Source organism: Lethenteron reissneri, chromosome 38 (genome assembly GCF_015708825.2).
Source record: "Lethenteron reissneri isolate LAM-NWPU_2019-01 chromosome 38, ASM1570882v1, whole genome shotgun sequence".
NCBI lineage: Eukaryota > Metazoa > Chordata > Hyperoartia > Petromyzontiformes > Petromyzontidae > Lethenteron > Lethenteron reissneri.
Genome location: NC_083816.1, coordinates 11,111,704 through 11,137,944, shown reverse-complemented (window position 1 = coordinate 11,137,944; position 26,241 = coordinate 11,111,704). Strand labels below are relative to the sequence as shown.

At 47.2% G+C, this 26,241-nt stretch overlaps 1 protein-coding gene across 1 annotated transcript; it reads left to right on the top strand.

Moving 5' to 3' along the window:
• Positions 1-231: 231 nt before the first annotated feature.
• On the top strand, positions 232-22,628 carry LOC133351574 (twinfilin-1-like). Its single transcript, XM_061566881.1, is given in 10 exon segments — positions 232-398; positions 10,481-10,558; positions 14,161-14,339; positions 14,923-15,018; positions 15,907-16,011; positions 16,981-17,106; positions 17,886-17,978; positions 17,980-18,037; positions 19,979-20,100; positions 21,597-22,628. Coding segments are annotated over 10 exon segments (1,053 nt in total). The 5' UTR covers positions 232-373; the 3' UTR covers positions 21,768-22,628.
• The last annotated feature ends 3,613 nt before the right edge of the window (positions 22,629-26,241 follow it).

The following is a 26,241-nucleotide window of genomic DNA, read 5'->3' as shown; positions in this document are numbered from 1 at the left end:
ACGGCACGTCAATAATGCATGGTGTGTGTGGGGGGGGGGGTCGCAACGACGAGTAGTCATGCCCACCGGCTGACCCCCCCCCCCCCCAAAATAAAAAGGGGGGCCCCATTTCCTTCGTTTCTTAACGCCGGTGCCACGTGTGGCGAGGTTTGCAATGTGCAGAGAGCGAGAGAGAGAGGCGGGTGAGGGCTTTAGGAAGTGACGTGAGGTGGTTAGAGACGACAGGTCAGTGTGTTTGTGTGTGTGGGTCTGTGTGTGTGTGGCTCAGAGAGAGAGAGAGGAGGAGGAGGTTGAAACCATCGCAGAAGCCAGGTGTCACCTGGACTTGCATTTAGGTGGATTTTGTTTTGATTCGGCGTTTTTTGTTGTTGCTATGTCTCATCAAACGGGTATTCAAGGTAAGTACTGTGTGTGCGCTCATGTGTGTGTGGTGCTCGCTAACAGCACTTGCACCAACAGTCTGTTCAGGCTATATGGGGAATCTTTGTCTTTGTGTGTGCTAAAAATTGTTTATTCATTTCAGGAAAAGAAAATAAATCTTAAGAGAATAGGTAATGTCTGGACTGAACACTGTCAATGCAATCAATAGGTATTATCACATATTTGTGTTGCGTGCGATAGCTTAAGATTTCAGAAATATCCTGAGATAGTTCACATAATAACGTTCAAACATAATGAGCGAATAAAGGGGACGTCGTGTGGTTATTGTCTGACCGTGTAAGTGAGCACACCGACCAGTGCACGAGTGTGGTGGCTCGCTTTCACATCACGTTTCCTTTTCTCACGCGAGGGGTTTATTATTTCGCCCTCCCAGAACGACTCTTATTTTACTGCAGCCAGATTTTGTTAAGTTACTTTGGCTTTTCTACTTTGTGTGTGTGTCTGCTCAAAGTTGTCACTTTGTAATGCGTTCCCAACTTGCCGGGCAAACGTACTCGAGCACAACGTGAGAATAACGACAAAGGGACATTTTAGATTTGTAAAATACTTACCTCTTCCTCATTACCATCATCATCATCTTAGCAGCAGCATCCATGGTTCATCGACTGCTGGATGAAAGCCTAAGCACGCCCTCGCCATCCCCCGCAATGTAACAATCCACGCAGCACCTGCACACGAGCTGATTTCATTGCTCCATCTCTCTGGCAGACGTCCTGTCAGACACGTTCCAATCCTTGGGACACCATTCTTTCACTATTCACGGTTAGCCAAAGAATGACATACAGATTACTGCTCAAGCTACATTTGGTGTCTGAAATGTTTTTTTGAATCACCCCAAAGTTAAAATGCCAGAGTGGTTGCTTACTCAGACGAGCATGAATGATGCTCATTTGCGTTAACGTCCCTAAGACTGGTGGAAATGCCACGTGCTTACGGCAAGGAGAAATGAACACGATACAATCATCGATAAATCCTGAGCTACGTTTGTACTTTATTTAAAAATTACTCGTGTTCAAATTAGACGGAAGGTCAAGCATTTAACACGTTGCTGTATTCATAACAGAAATGTTGGCTATTGTAAATATTGTTTTCCTTAGTTATGGTATTGTTAGTTTAGCGGTAGTTTAAGTAAAACTACTAAATTACTTTTCCAGATCCTTCCTTGACACGGAACAATACCTTTGTATTTTATTCGATATTCTTAAATAACATTTTCATCATTATTTGTGAAAACTACAGGAAGTAATATTTAGATGTTATAACTTACATTTAAATGTAAGTGTGTGTGTGTATGCTAGCCTATTACTTTGTTGTGCGTGTTGTAAATACAATGCATGTTTTTCCTAAATACTCGTGAGTTTTATTGGTGATTTTTATTTTTTCGCCGTATGCTTGTAGCTGTTAAACTAAAAATATACTGTAGCCGGCGTATTGTGTGTAGCCGTGTATTGTTTAAACAGTACAGTTGCTGTGGCCACTGTTTACAATAATCTCAATAGACGTATGTTTATAAAGTCTAAGGTGTGGCATGTAATAGTATACCTTTTAACAAAAGAAGCTTCCATCATTAGGCCGCCTATACTATCTACTTATCCTCTTTCAAAGAAGGAAACGCATATCTAATTTCGTGCCGCGATACACTGTTAGTCAACAGGTGATGTGTATTATGTTCAAAGGTGAAAAGTCATTGTGAATCAGCTGAAGCAAACGACACTAGTAAAAACTAAAAAAAAAATTTGACCAGATCAGACCCATTGAGCCCTATAGTTATTTTTCAGAAGCGACCTGGCCACAATTAATAGCCAATTAAAGCGGCTTTGCATGTGGACATTTATTGCAGCCAAATACGTAACTCTAAACGCGTGTTTCTAGCTCAGTCCTCTGCATGGATGGCCTCTGTTGACTTCTCGTTTGAACACGGTTTTGTCATTTCCCCACAATGTTATCCCGATGGTGATATCAGTGTCATGCCATGAGACTGAGTATCCATGTGGACATCTCGCAAAGCGGTAAGACCATTTGTGTTAGAGAATGGACTCACTGAAGCCGATATTCACAGAACTACCGCTGAGAATCCTTCCAGTGACTTTTGTTCCACACATAAAGGGCCCAGGACTTTAAAATCATCTCTGGCGTATGCGAGCAATGTTCATCGCATGACAGTCAAACTGATTTTTACTTCTCAAAGCTGCAATTTAGCTAAATAATGCACGGGACCAAAGTTAACGTCATTATTTTTTGCCTAGTCATTGGTGACCGGCTGAGACCATCAACTTACTGCACTCGAGAACATGGTTTAATCACATGCGGCTGCCTGGATTCGAACCCAGGCTCTTAGCAGTCGGCGCTCAACGCTCTAAGCATCTGAGCCACTCGGCCACCTCCAGGTGGTGATAATTGTATCCAACCAGGGATGGATGATGTGCTGAAGTTGACTCCCCGAATAGCGATTTGAATTCGTAGCCTTCTGATTGAGAATCAAGGATTCTAACCTCGGTGCCACCTGGCCGGACAGACTGGCACTCTTCATACGACTGTGGAATTTCCACCAGAGCCACGAACTCATGCTAGTCTTTTGAAAATTACACTTGTAGCTGACCTGGACGTGTTGTTGTTGTTGTTATATAGCACGCTTGCTGTTTGTGGGAGAGCGATATCTGCGGCACGCACACTCGAATTGTTGGTGCGAAGGTCGAACTGAAGACCTATGAACCTCTGAGTCCTGAATTTGATTCTGAGCCACAGCTGACACCAGTGGCGAGGGACACCTGAACCTCTCCCCCACACCCCTGTCACCAACTTGCGCTGACCAGCGGGAAGTCAACAACCGGTGGGGTATGGGGAAGTATGGTCAATCAAGCCCCGTGACCAACACATTGTTGGGAGTCCTTCCTAGGGGAGGACTGGGTGAAGATTACGCACCAAGGGGCGCTGGTATCATCGCAACCGCTTGAATGACACGAAGACAAAGATCCCCATATAGACTTACAAACTGTTGGGGCAAGTGCAGTTAGCGAGCACCTATGAAGACTGGCACGGCGCTTGAGGTGGTGTGCCCAGAACGACTCCAAGCTGCCTTTGTCTTCCCAGTGGTGACGTTTACACGTCGTACGAGATACTCAATGACCGCCGAGTTGACCTAGGGGAGGCCCAGAACGGGTTAATATATTATTATTACTCGCCACTGACGTTAGCCATTGGCAGGAGTCCATCTCAGGTCGCCGGTTTTGTAGTGCAGAGCGCGAACCGCTGGATGACCGCTCCCCACTCTAAACACACAGAACGCGTATGGAGGCATACATTCAACGTGCTGTGTGTTTTATCCAACATCAACAGACCCTAAAAATATCAATCCACGGACAACGTCAAACACCCGGCTTGGCACGGTGCCGCACCCATGTGTTTTGAAAGGGTTTATTTTCACGGATCCCAGCTCCCGTCTGGCTGACATCTCCTATCGCAGACCTCTCTCCTGCCGCGGACTCTCACATTCGCCAAATGCCAAACGGCACAGCGCCGTAAACACAGGGCAAAGGTTTAAACCGGTGCATTTTACTGGACAAGGAGATCATTATGACCGTTTGCCACGAAGCCCTGTGCAACTTACGGTATCTGTGTGCACTGGACAATCCCTTTTGTCGATCCACTGCTGCAGAACGAGGGCCTCAATTGTGCTGTGCAGGTGTTGGCCATTATTGACCATACTTCACCACGCTGGTCAGTGCACGTTGATGAAGGTGGGGATAGAAAAAACACACATCTTGAGGCTCGGTGTGGCTTCTTCCTTGGATGTACTGTATAAGGACATTATTATTCATCAGAAATTACTGTGGCTCATTTCAACTTTTAGATTTGGGCTGTGATACTGACACCCACCAATGCTCCTCTTGAGAATGATGTCACAGAATTTTCGATGGTCACTTTTGCAACAGAACAGACAGGAATTCTACAGAATTTACCAAGTGGCTGTATTGGTGGGAATGAAACCAATCAACTCGGACAACTGGCTCAGCCTAGGACATTGGAATCATTCGCAATCCCCATCATTAGTGAACCGTGTAATTCACCTCCCGTGCAGTGTGATTCTAAATGCCAACAGAAGGTGGACAGAGTTCCCTTTGGGTTACCGGTATATACGGCATGTGTACAGTTGATCATCATCCAATGTCACGAAAGCTGCGTTTGAAATGTGCTGAGAATTAAATTTTGGCCGTCTGCCTGCAAGTCTACCAGTCTGTGTGTCTGCTTGCCAGTCTGCCTGCTCGGCATGCATGTCTATCTCTGTCTGTCTGCCTGCCTCTCCCGAGCAATGATTTATTAAACAACAGTACCATGGTCACACAACACTAAGAATTTCAATGTGTTCGTTGCTTCTGTTTCTCTCGCGATATGTACATGACACGGTCACAGATTTGTATCGCACAACTGCATTTATTTCTGCTCGCACGATCATTATAACGAGTCGAGAGTATAAATATATCGGGTATAGTCTGAGGCTGGACCGGGGCTTGTTTACGAGACATCGGATTGGGCATCTACAAGTTTGCGTAATTGACCACGCGTCGCCGCACTCATTGACATGTTAATTGTTTCTCTAACCCCTCCCTCTCTCCGCACCCGTCCCCCTCTGTCTATTTAAGGCCTCGCCACAGAGACGATCTCCCTCTCTGTGCCTGTGTTACTCTCTCTCTATGTATCTTGGTGATATCTGTCTGCTTATATGTCTGTCTATAGTCTTCTGGTTAGATATTTGTTGCTATTTCATTTATACCTGATGATGATTGCTTGTGTTGCAATCGAAACGTCGTATGCTATTATTTAATTTATTATTTTATCTTTATACGTGACTTTACCGAAAGAACCAAAGAGCATCTATCTACATTACTCAACGGGTGGGAACAGCGCGGTAATCGCGTGCCCTCCGCAATAGAGCGATGTGTGTGTGTGTAACTACAGCATTGTGCAGTGGCACAATAAGAAACATAACTTCGCTTTAAAAAAAATACTCTAAACGCGTGTTGATTCTAAACGTGGAGGGAAAATCAGAGAACCCGGAGAAAAATCCACACCACCACCAAGGGGAGAATATGCAAACTCTAAATATACAGCAGGCGTTAGGGTTGGGATCGAACCCACAGCCTCCTGCACATCAGGCGAGGGAGTTAACATCTCATAGCCACCGTGGCGTGATGCAGTCACAGGCAGGCAGTGACACAATGAACTTCACTCATTACTCAATTGGGACTATGCAGAAACAACCATTGCCCCCTACTGGCAGACTAGCTAAATTTTGAAACTGAGACGACTCTTGATATCTCAACTGGTTAAACAAAATAAACGTGAAACTCATCGATTCCACCACACACGTTGAGGACTCAGTTGTACCGGGTTGTCTGTTTCGCCTCATCCTGTGCGTCCAATCACCACACAGCAGGTCAACACATTTCTCATGTTGCTTTTTTCCTGCTCAGTGACTTTGGAATTCTCTCCCATCGTCTCTTTTTCCCAAGCTCTGACAATAACCTTGCTCAATTTAAGAAAAGTGGTAAACTCTTAACTATTACAACTCCGATCGTGCTGTTGATTGCTAGCCGCTTGCTCTTGTAAGCCTTTGATGTTCTGTGCTCAGCAAACATGTTTATGTACAAAAAGGGGCAGTTTCAAAATAAGGAAACACAGGGAGAAGCTCCGAACACGTGGAGTGACACGTCAGGCATCGAGCCTAACGACACGCGATAGACATCACAGAGTTCCGACGAACTTCAGTCGGTCAGAGATCTGATTCACCAACACCGACACCTTCAAAGAGTATTTAGGACTCTCCTTCTGGAAACCTCAGTAGTTTCACAGAGAGCCAACCACGTGGGCGAATTGTCGAGATCTGCCTGTCCTCCCCGTGGCAATATAAACAGCTTTCTATTATAAAAAAAAACATAATAATTAACCCGTTATCTCCCTGTGCTACACTCGCTCCATTGTGCGCAGTGTTGTTCTGCACACTTTACCATCGGTACAAAGTGGTTTCACTGTTGACATTGTTGGGAAATGGTGTTGTTTGTCTGTAATCGAGCACTTTTGGAGGCGCAGGGTTGACAGTGGCACAGTGATTGTCATGTGTACAAGCTGCGCGCCTTGTAACTCTCAATGGCCACTTACTTGTTTAAACGAAGAATGGCCGAACGGTGAATCAAATCGGTGTGCTTGAGGTCTGAACGTTCAGTTCAGTTTATTTATTAGATGTAGCCCCGTGAGCCATGCGGCTCTTGACTCGGTCGCAACAAACAAAAACATGAACAAAGAACATCTTAAAGTGACTACACGCAACAGAACCATCCAGGAAAAAACAGCAAAAGTCTTCCAAAAAACCCACCGTATATCAATGCTGTGTGCAAAAATCCCAGTGGGATGCAAGTCAAACAATAACAACCATAAGACAATTTATATTAAAGTTATCAGGCTAACTCTGTACTTCAACAAACAAACATGGCTAAACCATACGTTTTCGAAATCACCAAAATAAAGCTATAAAAACAATGTAACAGTGATCATAGGAACTGTGATTCAAATGTAACAATAAACGATATACATAACATGTACGAAGCAAGGATGTTAAAGTTTGTTAAAATAACTAAATTTAGAAATGAAGGGACATGTTTTTTCCAGCCTTCATGCTCGACACCCTGTTGATAACTTAAGACGCCACGTATCTACGTAGTAGGTTGCCGATCGGGAACTGCAAGAGTTGAGTCTTCATGCCAGTGGAGGGATAGAGTATGTTTGTAACAAAGTAAGTGGCTGCGTATTAATTCATCACTCTGGCTCGTGGTGGATCTTGCAAAATCCCGCTCCTTTGTATTGACCGTGAATACGATGTCTCAGAATTGTGTTTGTTTCCTGATCCACGTGATCTCCGTTCTCTCTCTCGCGTGTAATTGCAGGCATGCGCCTCTCCCTTGCTTCTCTGCGCTCTTTTTAGCTTTTGTTCCATTTCCCTTTGTGAGTGGTCACGTTTCTGAGCCCAGGTCATAGTTGGTAGTACACATGGAAAGAACTCTTTCCTCTTCGGCCACAACGGTGCGTGGCTGTTCGCCGTCAGGGAAACCTCACTGGGTGTTCCAAGACACATCTCCAAGAGGCTACTGCATCATCGGGATGTTTGATCATTTTTGTTTAAGAGATGTCTCGCATATGAGAGGGAACCGGAGTGCCCAAAGAGAAGACACATGCACACGATGGCACACTCAAAGGTCCGCACGGCTGGGTCGATGATCCCACTTGCTGTGCTGCCATCTCCCGGAGACCTCGCAGCCCGGCGAGTTTGGGAGTTTCACGAACTCTTGCCTCCCCCGGACGGTGCTTAAATAGATGAGCACCACCACATTAGGCGTGTAGTAGTTGTAGTATTTATAATAGAGGTTTTTTTGCGTTAGATTGCGTAAATAAATAAATGTGTCGTTAAAACCCTCCACCACCCGACACAACCAACACAACATACTAGTAAGGGTTGTCACGTAAACAGAACGTGGCCAATTCGTCACTAGTACAGCACTAACCGGTGTGTTGGAGAGCCAAGCCACAACATTTACAAACTGAGTACGACGTTTCGCGATCTAACCCTTGGACGATATTGGTCGCGAAAGCCTACGTGTTAAGCCAGTAGTAGCATTATTATTATCATATGATAATATTTCAGCCCTTTGTCAGTCCGCTGCTGGATGACGCTGGTCAATGTGGGTTGGTGAAGAAGGGCGCTCAGGATCGGTTCAGATATTGCTCACCGACTGATCTCAACCATGGCAGCCGCTTTCCATCTTTCGCGGTATTCATCGCCTCTCATGGAGAGACCCCTTCCAGATCAGTGTAACGCGTGGTCGGCTTCCCCGACCAAAATCATCCAAAATACAGGGGGGGGGGGGGGTTCTTCCAGGTCCTCACATCGTCCCACCAGCTGATCCGTTTCCCACCAGCACTTTCCTTGCGCAATCACCTTCATCATAACTCCAGCTGACCCTGTGAGGACGCGTACGCCACCTTGCTTCTAATCAGACTTCTTGGTCATTCCTGCGTGTGGCCATTCCCTCTGAGCACCTCTTCAATTGTCTTTGTATCACACCAGCTCCCTCTTTCCATGCTTCGGTAATATTTCTCGACCACGCTGCAGGGTTAATATCGAAGGTTGGTGAATCGTTTACGTGTGGTGCTTTGGGCACTGGCTTGTCAGCGAGGTTAATTTGTATGTGCCCAGAAGACCTTGTTATTACAATCCACGCCGTGTGTTTACGTGAAGGCTATTGCCGATGGGATCGCGCCGTCACGAACCACAACCCAGATTTATCTCACCAGAGGTTATTCCTGAAACTGGCATCTGTACAGAATGAAGAGTGTCACTCGACAATATGAAAATATTTCAGGGATGGCAGCGAGAGCGACACATTTATTTGTTTATTCAGTACAATCCACGTTTAAACAGTCCCTTATTCAAACAAAGTCACACACACGTTCATTAATTTGCTTTATTACAAACCTTCACCGGTCTGTATTTGTCATACAATCTCACTCTCGCAATGGAAACTTGGACATGTGATATTTAATCAGCGATGTAAGCAAGTTAAATATAATTTGCCCCAGACAGATACATAATTTCGACGTTACATAATCAAAAACGCACAACTCGTGATTTGATAACCTGGGTTATACGATTTGCGCGTTTATAAATGTAGTAACTTCCCTACTCGAGGTAAACATTTTACTAACACGAGGATTGGAAGCATGGCTGTGAGTGAAATATGCATCTCAACATCAAGTTTGTACAAGCCCAGTCACGCAAATTGCTTGGAGACTAACTCGGGACGAATGTTTTCGATGCAAAGTTGTTGCTTGAAGCGGCATCAACAGCTGGATCTGTCAGACGGGCAGAAAATCAATCCCCGAAAAAAACATCAACAGCTGGAAAGTGTTTTTAGGCCAAAGCCAAAAATAAATCTCCAGAAGCACCACGTTAATTTCTGTGTAGACGTTTCCCAATTTTGGCAGATTAGTTTTTTATGCTGAACTTTAATATTCTACATGCAATTGAATAGGCTACGAAACAGGCAGAGGGTACACTTCCATCGTGGGATAGACATTTTATTTAAGCTAAAGGATCATTCCTAAAGACTTTCTTTTCTTGCCCTGGATTACTACCGTCATTATTTACACGTAACGTATACACGACCAGCCTACGTACGTCATCGAAAAGTCACCGAGAGCTGCACCAGACACTCACAGAATCAACAAAGCCATTTCACGAGGCAGACTCCTTTTTCGGACTTGGGAACGCAGCCTCGAAAAGCAGTGAAACGCCAGGCTTCACGCCACACCGTCTGCTACTCACAGTACTTACAATCACCCACATTCCATAACCGCTCGTGGATATTTCTGCTTAGACCTTGTCACAAGACCTTGTCGTCTGGCCTGCGGTCCGCACGGAGTGGGTTATATTTAGTCCATGATAGCATGCGCCTGAGCCGGCGATACATAAAGCGTCTTCAATCCGGCCGCCGTTATATATTTAGCCTGTTGTCCCAGTGTGGCTACGCAAACGCTGTCCCCCCTCGGCAGGCCACCCAGAGACCCCCGGCTGGAGACTTCACGTCAACACGCGCACAGAGAGCACCGCAGCTTAGGGGGCCCGTGCACACCTCAGCTTGGCAGGCGGACGACATCCGACTCGAGCCAACGACGCGGCAGCCGGAGGCCCTGCGAGTGGCGTGCGCTCCACCGTCGCGCGTCGTTTTTTCGTTTGTTGCTGCGTGTGGCTGCTTGTGCGACTCTTTCGACCGCGACCTCCAAGTTCGTGGCTTCTCAGCGGAGGGTGTCTGAGCCCGGCTGAGCCCCAGCCAGGGCCTCTATATCTCCCCCACCGCCTCCCCATCACCACCTCATCCGATTAGCACGGTTGGCTTGGTACGGTGCGAAAGAAGTTCAACGTACGTGAGGTGGGTCTGCTCGCTGCGAGGTTCGTCTAACGCGGCTGGCGGCATGTATCTGGTGCTCGTAGCGTCCACGGAGCTCAAGGAGGTGTTCTCCAAGGCGCGCGACGGAGAGATTCGCCTCATCAAGGTCTCCATCAAGGATGGTGAGGGCACAGCGCACCGTGGCACAGCGCAGCAGCTTCCACTGAAAGCCGCGACAAAAGTGATGTTTCCCAAGCGTGGTCTAGATGTCTTGTGACTCCGCATTTAATTATCCAAATCTTAATTGATTTTTTAAAAGTAAAGTTTATTTCCAACAGAAATGAATGTGCAAAGGAAAAAAAAATAATTTGGGGTCACGAGACATCTGGACCACCGTGTAGATGACGAGCCCTTTGGTCCATCCTATTGTTGGATGAGGGCTTCTCCACGCCACGTGAGTTTGAAACATCACCGCGCTGATTTCGTGCAGGGTTGTGAAAACGGGGAATCATAGATGTGGGAGCATAGAAGTACGGCGCAACAATTGATATTGTTGCCCAGCTGTCTGCTCCTCACCACGGGAGTGGAGGAGCTACAAAGGGTAGACACGACACGGCATTGTCGAGAGAGTGGGTGTCTCCCCATACTCATTTGTGCCTTGGGCTCTGCTCAACTCCATTGGTGGTCCTCCTGGCCCAGGGGTCGGCAACCTGAGGCTCTTCCCGGCGTTATTTATGAAAGACCACCATCACATATTCACCGTGTGCATTGCGGCCCTCGAAACATTGAGTTTGTTCCTGAATTCTAAGGGGGAAAAGTGGCTCTTCTTGCTCTGTTGGTTGCCGAACCCTGTCCTGGCCAGCCGTGGGAATTCCGCAATTATATGGTGGGGACATGTCTCACCATGGGACAGAATGTAATTCTGCTCGTATTTGCTTTAACCCATAAAGTAATTAAGGTCTCCCGGTCGTAGAGCACAAAGCAAACCATTAAGTTGCTAAGTGGTTTTTTTTAACAGCCTGAAACAGTGGCAGTTCGTTCACCTGTGAGCTGAATTAATGGTCTCACGCGGGTGATCTAAGGCACTGTTTTCTAACAACCCGGGCACAAGGTGTAACCATAGGTGTGACCAATCAGAGGGTCAAGTCTTATTGCATCGTCCGTGTTGAGGCAGCCTCCACACAATTGCCGGGATTTTGAAAGAAGAGAAAACGTTGCTACTTGATCACCGCGTCCCACCGATATGTGAAGAACAAAATAAACAAGCGGACAATAGCTCTACAATACAACTGGAAATAACTGGGACCCCATAACGTGAATGGCGGGCCCTTACCTGTAAGAGTGGAAGTTCACCAGCGTTGATTCAAGCAGGCCTGCCTCTGCCGACGAGGTATTGTGTCAAACCGAGTGCAGAGTTTGCGTTTCTGGAAACAACGGTGATGAAATTGTGCACTCCCAGAAGGCCGTGTGGCTGGTGGGTTGTGTAAGAAGTATAAATATACATATATTGAACTCGTGACGCTTCCGATTGTGAGTTGCGAGACCTCTAACCGCGAGCACTACTCGGCTGGACTTTGATAGAAGTGCAGCAGAACACATGCCCGTAGAGAAACACAGCAATGTTATCGGTTTACTCTCCTACACACCGGTGTGCTGAACTGGTAATCAATTGCATGTTTTGTTTACGTGACAAACCTTACTAATTGGCTGTGTCGGGTGGTGTTATGTTTAACGACACATTTATATTTACGCGATTTAACCCAACAACAAACACAGCACATGGCATGTTAATTCAATCACTTTGTGCCAGATAAATTACATCTTGTCGGCATTTCGCTCAATAAATAACCTATAATTCAAATGTGAAAGCTATTCTGCGCAAAGGTGTTCATCGCTCGTTGCTATAACCCAAATGACGGCTAATCTAAAATACGTTCACAGTAACACAATTAATTTAAACAACAAGTAAGATGCTTTGGTGACAAAATCCACTCGAGGCAGCCCCCGAGGACATTTTGGGTCTGCAGTAGCTGCAGCCGACAGATGCGAGCCAATGCGGACTGCTGCCAAAGACGTCGTGCCCAGACTCTGCGACCAGTGGTGATGCCATACACTTGAGCTGTCTGCTAGTGGCATCTGTGGCCACTCGTTTAACAAAAGCCTTGACGTCTGGGAGGACTGAATTAGAATGTGCTCCAGTAGAATACAATCATTATTGTTGATTATTTCCAGTAGTCAATGTACGTACTCTCTAAAATAATGATTAACGGTGCTCACTCTAATTGGTTATCCTCAATCAGTGATGGAAATTCCACACTCCCAAGGCAGGGCCATTGCACCCATAGGACAACCGCTATTTACTTGTTACAAAGTGGTAAACAATTGTGTGGACTGTAGACAGATAATGAGTGACCCCACCCCCCCCCCCCCCCCCATAACACTGACCAGGATTTGAACTCGGTTATGGGAATGTCGTCGTCACGTACAAATCGAGTACTCATGTGGAAAACAAACCCACGGCGTTAATTAAAACATTCACGAGTAGTATCGCAGCCGCTTGGCTTCAGCTGATCGGCTCTCGGCGTGCCTTGCGTGACTGACTGCGTCTAATTTAGACCGTTAGGTAATGGACTGGCGAGTCGCATGGCCCGGTAGAGTGACCGTCAACAAACACCGAGTCGCTTAGCGACAACGAAAGTCGCTCGCGCATTCGGTGAGCCCCGCTCACTTCATGGCTTCGCCGGCAGTGCAGCTTTATCAAGGGGTCACCACAGCCCACCACCGTGTTCTCTACCCTGCAAGTACGACACCACAGGTGGGGGAACTCGGTCCTAGAGAGCTCTTCGATCCTGCAAGCGTTCATGAAAGCTCAACACATTCGCCAATGATTCCCATTACCTGAATCGTCACCTGTTAAACAGTACATTTATTCCTCTTGAGTTTGAGTTTTTTTGTGCTTGCGAAGCACTGTCAATTCAGTAGATACTCACTTCATCACTACATGATGCAGATAGCACAATTGAGACATGAATGGTAATGAAACCCAATAAGATACTGTAGCGTCAAAATAAAGTATACGCTTTTGAATCTTTCCATTGGTAACGAAGTCAAACCTACATAACTTAATTTTAGACCAAGAATGCGTATTTATATCTGGATTTTGGAATTTTTGTGGACTGTATATTATGTTTATGTCCTTGGACAATAAATGATAATTAACATTTTTAAACACTTGGTTTCAGCCATTGACGGAGCCATGGAAAGAGTAGGTGGACAGACAGATGTACTTAATATTACATACAATTAATAATGATTTACTTATTCAGCCAGGAAAGCCACATTGACTCATCCAACTCTTTTACATTGGGCTTTTATAATAGAATATGTTGTGAGCCAAATAATGATGAGTTGTGTTCATACAAAGCGGTGGGAGGAAACCAGAGCTCCCAGAGAAAACCCACACGCGCAAGGGGGCAACGCTCTATCCCCGTACCGATGGAAACAGATGCCGATAAGTCCACTTGCTGTACCGCCTTCTCCTGGCGAGCCAGGGTATGGCACCTCCTTGATGCCCACGGGTAGAAGGGAGTTTCACAACAAGATCTGTGCGGCAATCCGCCAACCCTCGCTGCTACCTCAGCAGCGCTGGGTTAGAGACCGCATACAGCAGCAGCAAACCACCGCCGCCCGGCTCAGATGAACGGGGACGAACGGAGGGATGGGTGGCTCTGCACGAACGAGACGCATCTAACTATCGTGTGCGCCGACCGCTTCCGCTTCGCAGAGAAGCTGGTGCTTGCTGCCCAGCGGCGGCCGGGGGGCCCGTGGGAGCGCGACTATGATGCGCTGATGCTGCCCTTGCTGGAGGACAAGCAGCCGACGTACATCCTGCTCCGGCTCGACTCGCGCAACGCCCAGGGCTACGAGTGGCTCTTCATCTCCTGGTCGCCCGACCTCTCGCCGGTGATAACCCTACCCAGCAGCAGCACCGCCACCACCGCCACCACCACCGGCGCCACCAGCACCACCACCGGCGTTAGACTGGGCCAGTTAGAAAAAAGAGTATCGTAAATTTGGTATTCACACATTTCTTATCGCACAAGGCTATCACGAAGGCACGATATTTCTCAGAGGGGTATAGTCTGCTATTAGGGGTGCTATGTTGCTGTGTGATTCGACCCGATTGAGTATTTTTTTTTTTTGCACTATGGTGCCAGTTCACGTAGCCGACTGATTTTTTTTTATAACGTCATGGGATGTTCAATATCCATAGTTGTGCAAAACGCCACATATTTTACGGAAAATACACCCGCAATAGTAAACAGGGCAGCCTGGTCTCAAACCACAAACCTCTAAAATATGCAGCAAAACGCGCGACCACTCGCCCATGTCACCACCAGTGACAGACGTTACAGAGTCTATAACAGATTTATTGTGTAACATCGAAGGCCCCGTGACAAAATTCAATGACTGCTGGCCGTTGTGTTCCAGTGTCTTGACCCGGTCGAGTTTAAATGCGAACTTTGCTGTCACCCATGGTCTTCAGGTGAGACAGAAGATGCTCTACGCTGCAACCAGAGCCACGGTGAAGAATGAGTTTGGTGGAGGCCACATCAAGGAGGAGATGTTTGGGACAGCCCTGGTGAGATACACCTCACATCAACACAAGGATTTCACTCCGGTGTCCTTTGTGACATTTCAGAAGTTGGTTCTTGGCTCTCTCCGGTGTGGTTTCGGTTTGTACCGCGTGTTGTTCAGCACGATGGTTTGTCGAACAACGTGCAGTACAACCCGAAAACACACGCCACCACTATATACAGCACGACCGCAAAAACCTATGTGGTTAGTAGTGGTTCTTGTATTGTCGTTGTGTTGAATGTAGCGGCCTCTAGTGGATGCAGGAGTCACGTGAAGCTGTTACATGAAGCACGTTCAAGTACAAAGTCATTAATTCTCACGTGAATCATTCTATGCATACATTTTGAGCCTCATAATCGCTCCTAGTTGGTTTAATGAGGTTAAAGGGCAATTTCCTACTCCGTGGAGCCTGCTGTGTATTGCACTTTTCTGTTTAAAGCCAGTGGCAATGGCGAAGGCGGTGTTTTGAGTTTTGTTTTTGAACCACCTCCACCACCACTGGCACCATCTCTTCACTATTAACTCAGTTCCTGGTGAAGCAACTCTGTGCCACTCTGTACAAATCACCCCAGGCTTGATGCCCGATCTGGGCGAGTGGGCGTCTGTGTGTGTGTAGTGCGGGTTCGATTCCCGCTCAAGGTCAACACCAGTGATGATTATCTGAACCGATCCTAGGCTGCCCCTAGGCCGCCTCGATTTCAAACGATTACCCGGTGCGGTGTGTAGTAAACATCGCCACTGGGGAGATAAAGGCGGCCGGGCGTTGTGCTGGCCAGCTACCCCGTCATGTGCCGTGCTGGCCTTCATAGGTGCTACTCGCGAACAGCACTTGCCCCAGCAGTCTGTTAAGGCTAAACGGGGGATCTTTGTCTGTGTGTGTGTCTGTGTGCAGGATGACGTGTCCTACAACGGCTACAACAGACATCTACTCGCTCGCTCCGCGCCAGCTCCTCTTACAGCAGCGGAAGAGGAGCTGCAGCGGATAAAATTGAATGAGGTGGCGCTCCCCCCCCCCACCTCATAACCAGGGTTGCGATTTCCGCATGGAAAATGCGGAAGGAGGGTTCAAATTTTCCCGCATTTTTGCTAAAGTCAACCGCAAACGGTGGAAAGACTACTCCTATGACCGCGCGCTTTTAACAACACGTTAATGCGTTCTATTGGAAAGGATACATCATGTACATGTGCTCGTAATCACGGCTCCGCATTTGAATAAAGTATGTGGTTCTTGTGCGGAAATGCGGAAATCATATATTCATTCCAATCAGTAACTCAAAGCCCTACGTGATGCTGGGCCTTGCATGTATCCTTTCCAATAGAACGCATTAACGTGTTGTTAAAAGCGCGCGGTCATAGGAGTAGTCTTTCCACCGTTTGCGGTTGACTTTAGCAAAAATGCGGGAAAATTTGAACCCTCCTTCCGCATTTTCCATGCGGAAATCGCAACCCTGCTCATAACATCATCGTCGGGGGTCTTGAGATGAAAAAAAAATATTTATTTGGCTGCCCAGAAAAGATTCAGTCTCAAGACTCATTGTTAGGATACTGGCTGTACCCAGACGCTGTGCAAAGCCGGTAACAGTGCCTGTGACCAAGTCATCCCGAATGCACTCAATGTCATCATATCTCAAAATCAAAGCAGGCCTGAGCTTGGATAGTGCTTGGATGGGCGACCATCGTGCATGGATGGAAGGCTATAGGCCGGGTCGCTCCGTGGTAGAGGTGGCAGAAGGCAGTGCAGGACAATCCATTGTTGTACTGTTCGTCTATGATCCCAAGGATGTGAAATAGCCATCTCTCTGGGCCCTACGAGTTAACAATCCACGTCGCACTGGCCACTCCCTCTTCAATTGAATGAAAATCTCCATGAATGGGGGGGGGGGGGGAAACTAAGATGTAATTTTTGTTAAAGTGGTAAATGCGGCCACATTTCGCCGGAATTCAACAGCTCAAAAAAACCTTTCAGGTGAACACGGACATCAGCGTGGACAGCAAGCACCAGACGCTGCAAGGCGTGGCCTTCCCCATCGAGGAGAGGGCGTTGGAGGCGCTCTACCGGCTCAAGACTCGCAAGATCAACTACGTGCAGCTGGTGAGTACGGCGGTGACGGCCGGGGCAGCGTGGCTACGGAACGCTGGGGAGCACGGCGGCCGCAGATGTGAGCCTGAAGCAAGAGCGCGGCCTGCCACGTGAGAGTAAAGTGAATAACTGTGGATATTTCTTCGATGGAAATCCGGGTAGTCATCAATAAAACGACACATTTAATATGTCGTTTCATGGACATTGCAGATCAACAATGCTAATTGTAAATATATTGTCCCCCATGGGTTACCTGGATCTTTCTTCATTTCACAAAACTACTTTTAGCTCTCAATTCAAGCAAGTGCTGTGACCGACAGAATCGCATACGGATGAATGACGTTTTCCATATGTACAGAATATTTTATTTTATCAGAAAATTAAATTAATCCTGGAGGAATCCTATGAGCTATGAAACTATTTTTCACACATATCCAGTAGGGGCAGGTAAGAACGTTACAACAACAAACAGTACAAAAATACGAAAGTAATCCAAAGTAGAAGAAAGATAAACAAATCACCCAAACGCATACAAATCAAACTGAACCATCCCCATCCTACCAGGTGAAGCCCGCTGAGATATTAACTTATTGTTCAAAAGCGGCCTGGCCACAAATGATATCTCAACAAAGCGGCTTGTCAATTCGACACTTACAGCAGCAGCAGAATTATCTAAATCAGTCTAAACACTCGCGTACGGAGGGAAATTAAATGATTAAATGGGACAGAGTAGCCTCGGTCTCTGTGTGTGGACGCACCGATCCTCACGGCCGACCACCACCCTGTGCCAGAGCATCGACCTGAACCTGGAGACCATCAACCTGGAGCACACGGAGCGCACGACCGTGGACGAGCTCCCGTGCCGCATCCCGTCGGACGCGGCAGCGCTACCACTTCTTCCTCTTCACGCACATGCACGAGGGGGAGCAGCTGCACTCCGTCGGTACGTGCTAGCACCACGACGCACCTGCCACTCGGCGTAGATTTTGCTCGAACCATCTGGGGGGAGTTCTAGAGAACCGCTATGGAGTTCATCTTCTTAGGGTTTTTTTTCGGTAAAGTCACGTAGGTAAAAAATTAAAATTAATTAATAAAAGTAAATTAAAATAAAATTAAAATCACGACGTTTCGGAGGCAACACAAGCTTCCGTCTTCAGGTGGAACCGTCACAGCACGATTGCTGTATCAAGTAAAAGGAGTTGTTACTGGCCTTCTCTTCCGTGCTGGTCAGGCATCTTGGAATAAATGTGAGTGCCCACACTTTACCCACCAGATCCGACCTGCCAATTGAGGCGCAGCGGTGGTGAGATGTTATCTCCCTCGCCTGGTATGCCAGAGGTCGTGGGTTCGATCCTGACCCTGACACCTGCTGGATATTTGGAGTTTGCAGTGTCTCTTTCCCCGTGGTCGTGTGGATTTTTCCCCGGATCCTCCTGTTTTCCCCTCCACATTTAGAATCAACATACGTTTAGAGTATTTGGCTGTGACTATAAATTTCCACGTGGGCCTTACCTTGTAAAATAAAAAATAGATTATAGTCTTTTTATCTCGGTGAACCCATTTACGCGGCTGGGTCGACAGAGGCTCGAGGTTAGGTGGGGGGGGCAGGGGGGGATTAATAAACTTGACCCATTGTTTCAACTGCCACGCCGGGAGATAGGACTCAATCCGGTGACTTCTGGGTTGTGCTGTGACTTGGAGACACCCGTTAAAGTGAGCACTTTTCCGCGTCGCTCGATTGTGCCAAAGGGACACTGACTGAGCAGCCCTTGCCTGAACGGCCTGTGAGGCGAATTGTGGTGTCTTGTGTGTGTGTGCGAGTGTGCCAGTGTTAGTGTTTATTGTCGCTGTTTGTAATCATGCTCAGACTGGTGACCATTCACGTTCAAACCAATTATAACCCTTTCTGTAAACGATGGCAAACTCATTAAACAGAAGAGTGTGTGCTGGCTGAAAACAAAGAAGGGTAATTTCACACACATTGTGGCCATCGCACTTGTCTCTGGCTTGAGGACCACCCTTTTCACGCATTATTACCGTTCCTCTTACCCTTAGAGCTGTTTGTATACATGTGCAGCCTGTAGTCCAGCAGCTTCGAGCGTTTACGCATCCGTGCGATACATCAACCGTTGCCTCCAAAGTTCTGGATCTCAGGTGTGCACACACTCCCGCACGCCATCAGCCGCAGCAGTAGATTGGCGTGGTTGGTATGGGCACCGGTGCAATAAATTCAGAATCAGAATCTTGATTCTGCTGGAGGACGAATCCGATGAGCTGTGAAGCTCTTTTTCGCAGGGGTCCATTGTAGGGGCACGGGGTAAGAAAAGTAACAACAACAAACAGTACCAACACACAATAGGAGTGCAAAGTATAGGAAAGGTTAACAAATCACACAAAAAGTATTGATAGGGTGTGGCTCGAGATACATTTCATCTCATAGACCGGCACCTGGGCCCCTTCGTTCATGTGCCCCCGTGCAGTTGCACCGCCTGCACGCGCGATAGGCAGCTACGTCGCCCATTACAGGTGTTCACGCATCACTGCATTCACGAAGTGGTGGGGCGCTTGCCAGAGGTCGCAACCGGGTACCCGATACCCGTACCCTACCCGATACCCGGCTACCCGTACCCGACCGGGTATGGGTACGGGTACCCGTTTGCGACCCTGGTGCGGCTGGGTACGGGTACAGGTAGGCCGCGAGTCACTGGTGAGTCACCGTTTGTCACTCATTTCGGGTAGGGTACGGGTACGGGTAGGGAACGGGTACCCATTTGCGACCCTGGTGCGGCCGGGTACGGGTAAGGAATCAAAACCCGTTTGCGACTTCTGGCGCTTGCTCGTTGGAACGGTTGACATCGTCGTGGTGGCTGCTTCCACCCCACAGTGTTCATCTACTCTATGCCCGGGTACAAGTGCAGCATCAAGGAGCGCATGCTGTACTCCAGCTGCAAGAGTTCGCTGCTGGACGTCGCTGAGAAGAAGATCGGCCTGGACGTCGCCAAGAAGGCAAGCGGGTTCCCTCAGAGCCACACTCACGGCGGATACATCCCACACAGCCTCGATCATACAGCTGTCACCTATCACACAGCTGCTCCCTCTCACGAAGCCTCCCCCCTATCGTACAGCCGCCCTTGTCACAATGCCTCCGTCTGTCGCGCAGCATGCCCCTTTTACGCAGTCACTCCATCTCACACAGCTGCTGCCTCTGTCACACAGCCACCCTCTATGACACAGCTGCCCTCAATTGTAGCTGCCCCCTCTCCAATGGCTGCCCCTTCTCCATTCTCCTCTGACAGCTGCCCCCTTCTCAGCTTCCCTTATTCTCATCACCCCCCTCTCCTTTCCCACAGATAGCTGCTCTCACACCATCTCACATGTTTTGCACCTCCAATGAGCACAGTTGGATGTGTACGATGCGAAAGAAGTTGAACATGCAAGTTGAACATGCATACACGTACAGCCATCTCCACCGGCCGTGTGATATGGAAGTAAATAAGAATGCAAAACAAACAATATTAATCATTCTCCCTCTAAGCCTGCTTACCTTACTCCCCTCCCTTCGTACTCATTGACATGTAAATGTTTTCCCTACCCCCTCCCTCTCTCTGCCTCCGCCCCCCTCTGTCTATTTAAGGCCACCCCACAGAGACGATCACCTCTCTCTGTACCTGGGTTGCTCTCTCTATGTATCTTGGTGATATCTGTCTGCTTATATGTCTGTCTATAGTTTTCTGGTTATATTCTATGTCGCTATTTCATTATACCTGATGATGATTGCTTGTGTTGCAATCGAAACGTCGTATGCTATTATTTAATTTATTATTTTATTTTTATACGTGACTTTACCGAAAAAAACAATGAATAATTCCTGCAGTCACGAAAGCTCCAAAATTAAGATTAAACAATATTAAACATCACACACCCATGGCTCTTACAGCCACTCTTTCACATCGTAACCCTCTTTGCAAGCACCACCTCTCAGCAATCCCCCTCACCGTTATCCACCCCGCACAGCCATCCTCCCTTTTGAGCAGTCCCTTTACAGAACCAACCCCTCCTAAAATCACCCTCCTCCTCATTGAGAGTCAATCTTAGCTGTGCTTCTCGCAGCTGTGTCCCCTCGATTATCCTCCGTGCAGTAATTCTCTCTCTCACGACGGCCATCTCGACGATGTCCCCACAGCTGCTGCTGCTGACCATCCTCATCAGCGTCCCCGCAGCCACTGTAACAGCCACTCACCCCCTCTGTCACCCTCTTTACCGCTGACTCACCCCTCATAGCCGGCACTCCTCACAGCCGTTACCTCTCACCCACTCCCCTCTCAGACACCCTTCCCGAACAGTCGCCCTCATAACAGCCACCATACCCTCACAGCGGATCTTCCTTCAGATGTTAACTACCGCGCCTGGTGTACAAGGTGGTCGTGGGTTCGAACCTGACCCCTGCATATTCACCCCTTGACCTCTCCCTTTCTCCCTCCTTGTCCTCACCACAGCTTCAGCTGGAGATTGACGACGGCGCGGAGCTGACGACTGAGTTCCTTTACGAAGAGGTCCACCCGAGGGAACTTGCCTACGCGCAGGCGTTTGCCAAGCCGCGTGGGCCTTCTGGCAAACGCGGACTCAGGCGCATCATCCGCAACTCGGGTCTGTCGCAGCTCTCCGACGAGTGAAGGACGTCGGTGGGCCGTGGAACGCGCTCGCGCCTGCAGCCGGCAGGACGGCGGGGAGGCATTGATGGGGGTCACGGGTCGTTGTGAGAAACGAACAGCAAAGAAAATGGGCCGTGGTGGTTTGGGCCAGATTTTTGTTTTGTTCTCTTTGTGTTGGTGGGCTGGGGGGGGAAAGGTTCATGGTTCAAGAGGCCCCTTGCTTGAGTTTCGTTGGTAGCAAAATGTGTCTGAGAGACGGCCCAATGAGCCACTTTTTTTCTGCCGTGGTGGCAGAAACCATGCCCTATATGTCTGCTGTTTAGGAAGGGAACGGATCTCAGTAACAAAATTTGTTGAGAAAATACCAAAAAAAACTTTACTACAGATAGTGCTTGTACATGCATTGTCGCATACGAGTGTCGCGTTTGGAACGTTTGTCGCGCGAGGGTGTCTTTCCGCGTAGTTTTTTTGTGTTGCATAAGGTAAAGTTAAATAACATCATTGAGAAGAAACACATTAGTTACTAATAAGGCCGCGGACTCATCGACCGTGAGAACTGAGAAAGGTTTATAAAAGCAAATCGGTGGCTTTAAAGCAGAAACGATGGTGTGAAAAGGCGTTTGTCATGCGGTGTAGTGAGCGATGCTCTTAAGAGATTTGTGCGTGAATGCAAAGCAAAACATATACGGCACTATTTTTGTTGCTTGACCGAGAAGTGACTTTAACCACTAAGTGCTATCATTCCAATGTCTGTAGACCTGCACAATGACTTGATTTAAATTGGGGGTGTTGATTTACAGCAATTTTTTTTTACTGAAGCCAGCTGCATCAACATTTTCATCAAAATGTTGATATCCCAGTTTAAAATGCAACTCTAGAAAACAATAATACCACGCTACGTAATAATTGCATAATGATGGGTTCTTTTAACAGTGTGGCCTTCATACGTTATGTTATTGGACATTTTGTGTTAGCCAGTGCACCTTTGTTTCAGTTCTTGGGAGTTTTATTCAATATAGATCAAGCTGATGCCATGGTTAATTCGAGAGGGAGTTTGAGTGGTATGTTTATATTTTACACTGAATTACACCTTCAATATTATATTCTCATAATCGATCTTGTAGCTATTTCTCAGCCTCATAACTCCGATGGGCAATGATTGGAACACAAAACAGCTAGCAATGTCTGCCTGAAATGCTTTGGTTTCTAACACTGACAGTTAAACACAATGGGCAATCGGAGGTTTGAGTAACATGAAATGGCATCATCGCATTCCCATGTTTAAACGAACACTGGGCAGTGCTTATTTTTATTGTTGATCCTGAGCCAGTGGCAGAAATTCCACATTGCTATGGTGCAGCCTCAGTGGACGGTGCTTGTATTACCAAACTGCAGAGAAATTATGATGGTTATGATTGATGATGATGGTGATAATTGACGGATTGCGTTGACCCTGACCAGGATTTAAACTCACATTCTCGTAGGTGTGAGCCCTGCTGCTCTACCCACTGAGCTACATAATTTTTCTTCGATGCAATACCCAACATTTATATTTAAACCCTTCCATAATAAGATTCTATACATCCAATATTGTATGATATTCATTTGTATTTCTATGCACCGGTGATGTGATAAACTAAGTGAATTGATGCTAAATTCGTTTCTCAGTCCGCTTGTCCTGGTGAGGGTCGTGGTGGCAGCATGTTGAGTAGGGCGGTCCACACCTCCATTTCCCTGACGACAGACTCCAGTACTACTACACTATACGCTACTATACACTACACTATACGCTACTCTACACTACATTATACACTACTATACACAGACTCTAGCTCTTCCTAGGGAATTCCCAGGCGTTCCCAGGCCAGCCGAGCGACACGGTCCTGCCAGCGTGTCCTGGGCCAGCCCTGGGGCAGAGGTCGCAATCAGGTATCCGATACCCGTACCCTACCCGATACCCGGCTACCCGTACCCGGCCGGGTACGGGTAGCCGTTTGCGACCCTGGTGCGGCCGGGTACGGGTACGCCGTTAGTCACTGGTGATTAACCGTTTGTCACTCATTTCGGGTAGGGTACGGGTACGGGTAGGATACGGCTACCTGTACCCGGCCGGGTACGGGTACGGGTACCCATTTGCGACCCTGGTGCGGCCGGGTACGGGTAAGGAATCAAAACCCGTTTGCGACCTCTGCGCTGGGGTCTTCGCCCAGTGGGCCGTCCTGCCCGCTAGAGTTCCAGGGGGAGTCTACCGGGGGGTATCCTTACCAGGTGCCTGAACCACCCCACTGGCTCCTCTCGATCCTGACGTTAAGTCAGTTGTAGAAATACAAATGTACAGCGCGACGTCAATCCTCTTGCTGGATGAAGGCCTCCCCATGATCTTGGTCACATGGGTTGTTTGAGGAAACTTCACACTGGTCGATGCAGGTCGGCGAAAGAGGAAGTCCAGAACATGGTGCAAATATCACCCGCCACTGAGGTTAGCCGTGGCTGGGAATCGAACTCAGGGCACCGGGTTCGTAGTGCAGTCGGTTATGTATAAAACGAATAAGGTTATAAGTGTGAGCCTGTGATTATATAGTGTTCTATTGTTAGAACTTTATGACCACCCCTTGTGTTGACCAATGGTAATTATTTTGGCTCCGGGCCAGAAATTAGGTGGTCATACAAAGTCTTGCTTTACAGGTCTATCAAGTGACTAATTTATGAAAGATATATTAATCTACAGTACATATTATTAAGTAGCAACTTCATCGCAATTGATTGATAGATTGATAGACTGAAGAGATCGACTTTGTGGCCTCAAGTCCTGGAGCGTGTTTTCCCTGCTCTACTCTTTTTCTTTTGTTAAATGCAATTGTATTCTGCATGTGTGTATGAAAAGGGAGTGCCTTTTCAAAGTTGTTCATAAATTGTGATAAAATAAATAAAAGGAGTTTGATAAATTGTTGCTATAGTAAACATAGCGTTATCCATTGTTCTACAGGCATAATTATCTATTAATGTTTTGAATAAGGATCTGTTTAATAATGCAACCCGGAACTAATTAGAGGCTCAGCCAGGTACCCCAAATATGAGCATGGTCAGCCACATTCAATGTCGTGTACACAAATAATAGCAGCGTGCAGCAATTGCTCAAGTATAGTTTATTTATCTGCTTCACAGAACTATTGCAATAGTATTAGGAGTGGCGTAAGTGGCATTTCTGAAGGAGCCTGTAATTAAACACGATTTTAATGTCCAGTGAGTCATGTGTCTCAGATGGTTAAATAATGATCTCTGTTAACAAAGATATGAGAGCGCACCTCACGCACGAGGCATCTGCATTGTAGGCATCTCGTCATCAGATGTTGCTTAAAGTTTGTTGCGTATCATTGCATTCGCTTCGTTAGGGTGAGGGTGGTGCTGTAACGTGAATAAACTTCAATGGATTTTCACCAACTTAGGGTGCGACTTTATGGAGAAGGAGGGGTGTGTGAGGATTTTCGTGGCTTTGTGTTTTCTTGTTGTTCTGTTCATCCCAGGCCCCAGATTGAATTTACAAATCGAGGGTTGAGCCTGGTCAGTACTTGAATGTTGTATGGTTGGCAGCTGGCTCTGAGGTTGCCACCAGATGAAAGTACAGCAATGGATTCGTGAATCTCTCTCTATGCAGTGCTTTGAACGTGTCACCCCGTGCTTTATGCATAGGGGTTTTCTGCGGGCTCTATGGATTACCCCCACAGAATGCCAAACGCTCACTATTACAACTTGGTCAACCGTTCCAATGTAGCAAGACCCTCCAGACTCAGCTGGGGCTCCCCAAGGTATAACGCATTACAGCAGTATTATTACTATATCAAAATGCATCTACTGCGGGAGGGACAGTCACAGCCAGATCAGCTGCATCAAGTCTCCGATGACGGAGATTTGTGTTGCCTCCGAAACGTCGTGATCTTTATTTTTATTTTATTTTATTATTTTTATTAATTTTGATGTTTTACCTACGTGACTTTACCGAAAACACCTAAGAATATGATTCCTTGCAGTCACGAAAGCTTCAAGTCTAGAATGCATCTACTGCACCACATTAAGGCAATGCCACCTGCTTTGTGTTCGATTACTACGTTCAGTTTGCCAATCTATCGTAATGATTATAATTATTATATTGAGCCCCTTCATGCCGTGTCAATCACGGGTATTGCTTGACCGTGTGTCACCACACCGGCCAATGCAGGGTGGTGAACGCCTTTATCTTTAAATCTCACCCCTATCCCGCTTACCCTGACCAAACTTGTTTTTGAGGGCCTCTAGAATAGTGCACTTCCAATGGTCAGAATGTACCCACGAATGAGAGGGACGAAATGTGCCTTTAGAATTCACCCATGAGTAATCCAGCTCAGCTGCATCGCTGTAGTCCTAGCTATAAATAATGCGTGCAAAGTCTCTGCATACGTGATGAAAATATAACACGCGATATATTTTTGTCCATACAGTACGGGTACTTTGAGGGACG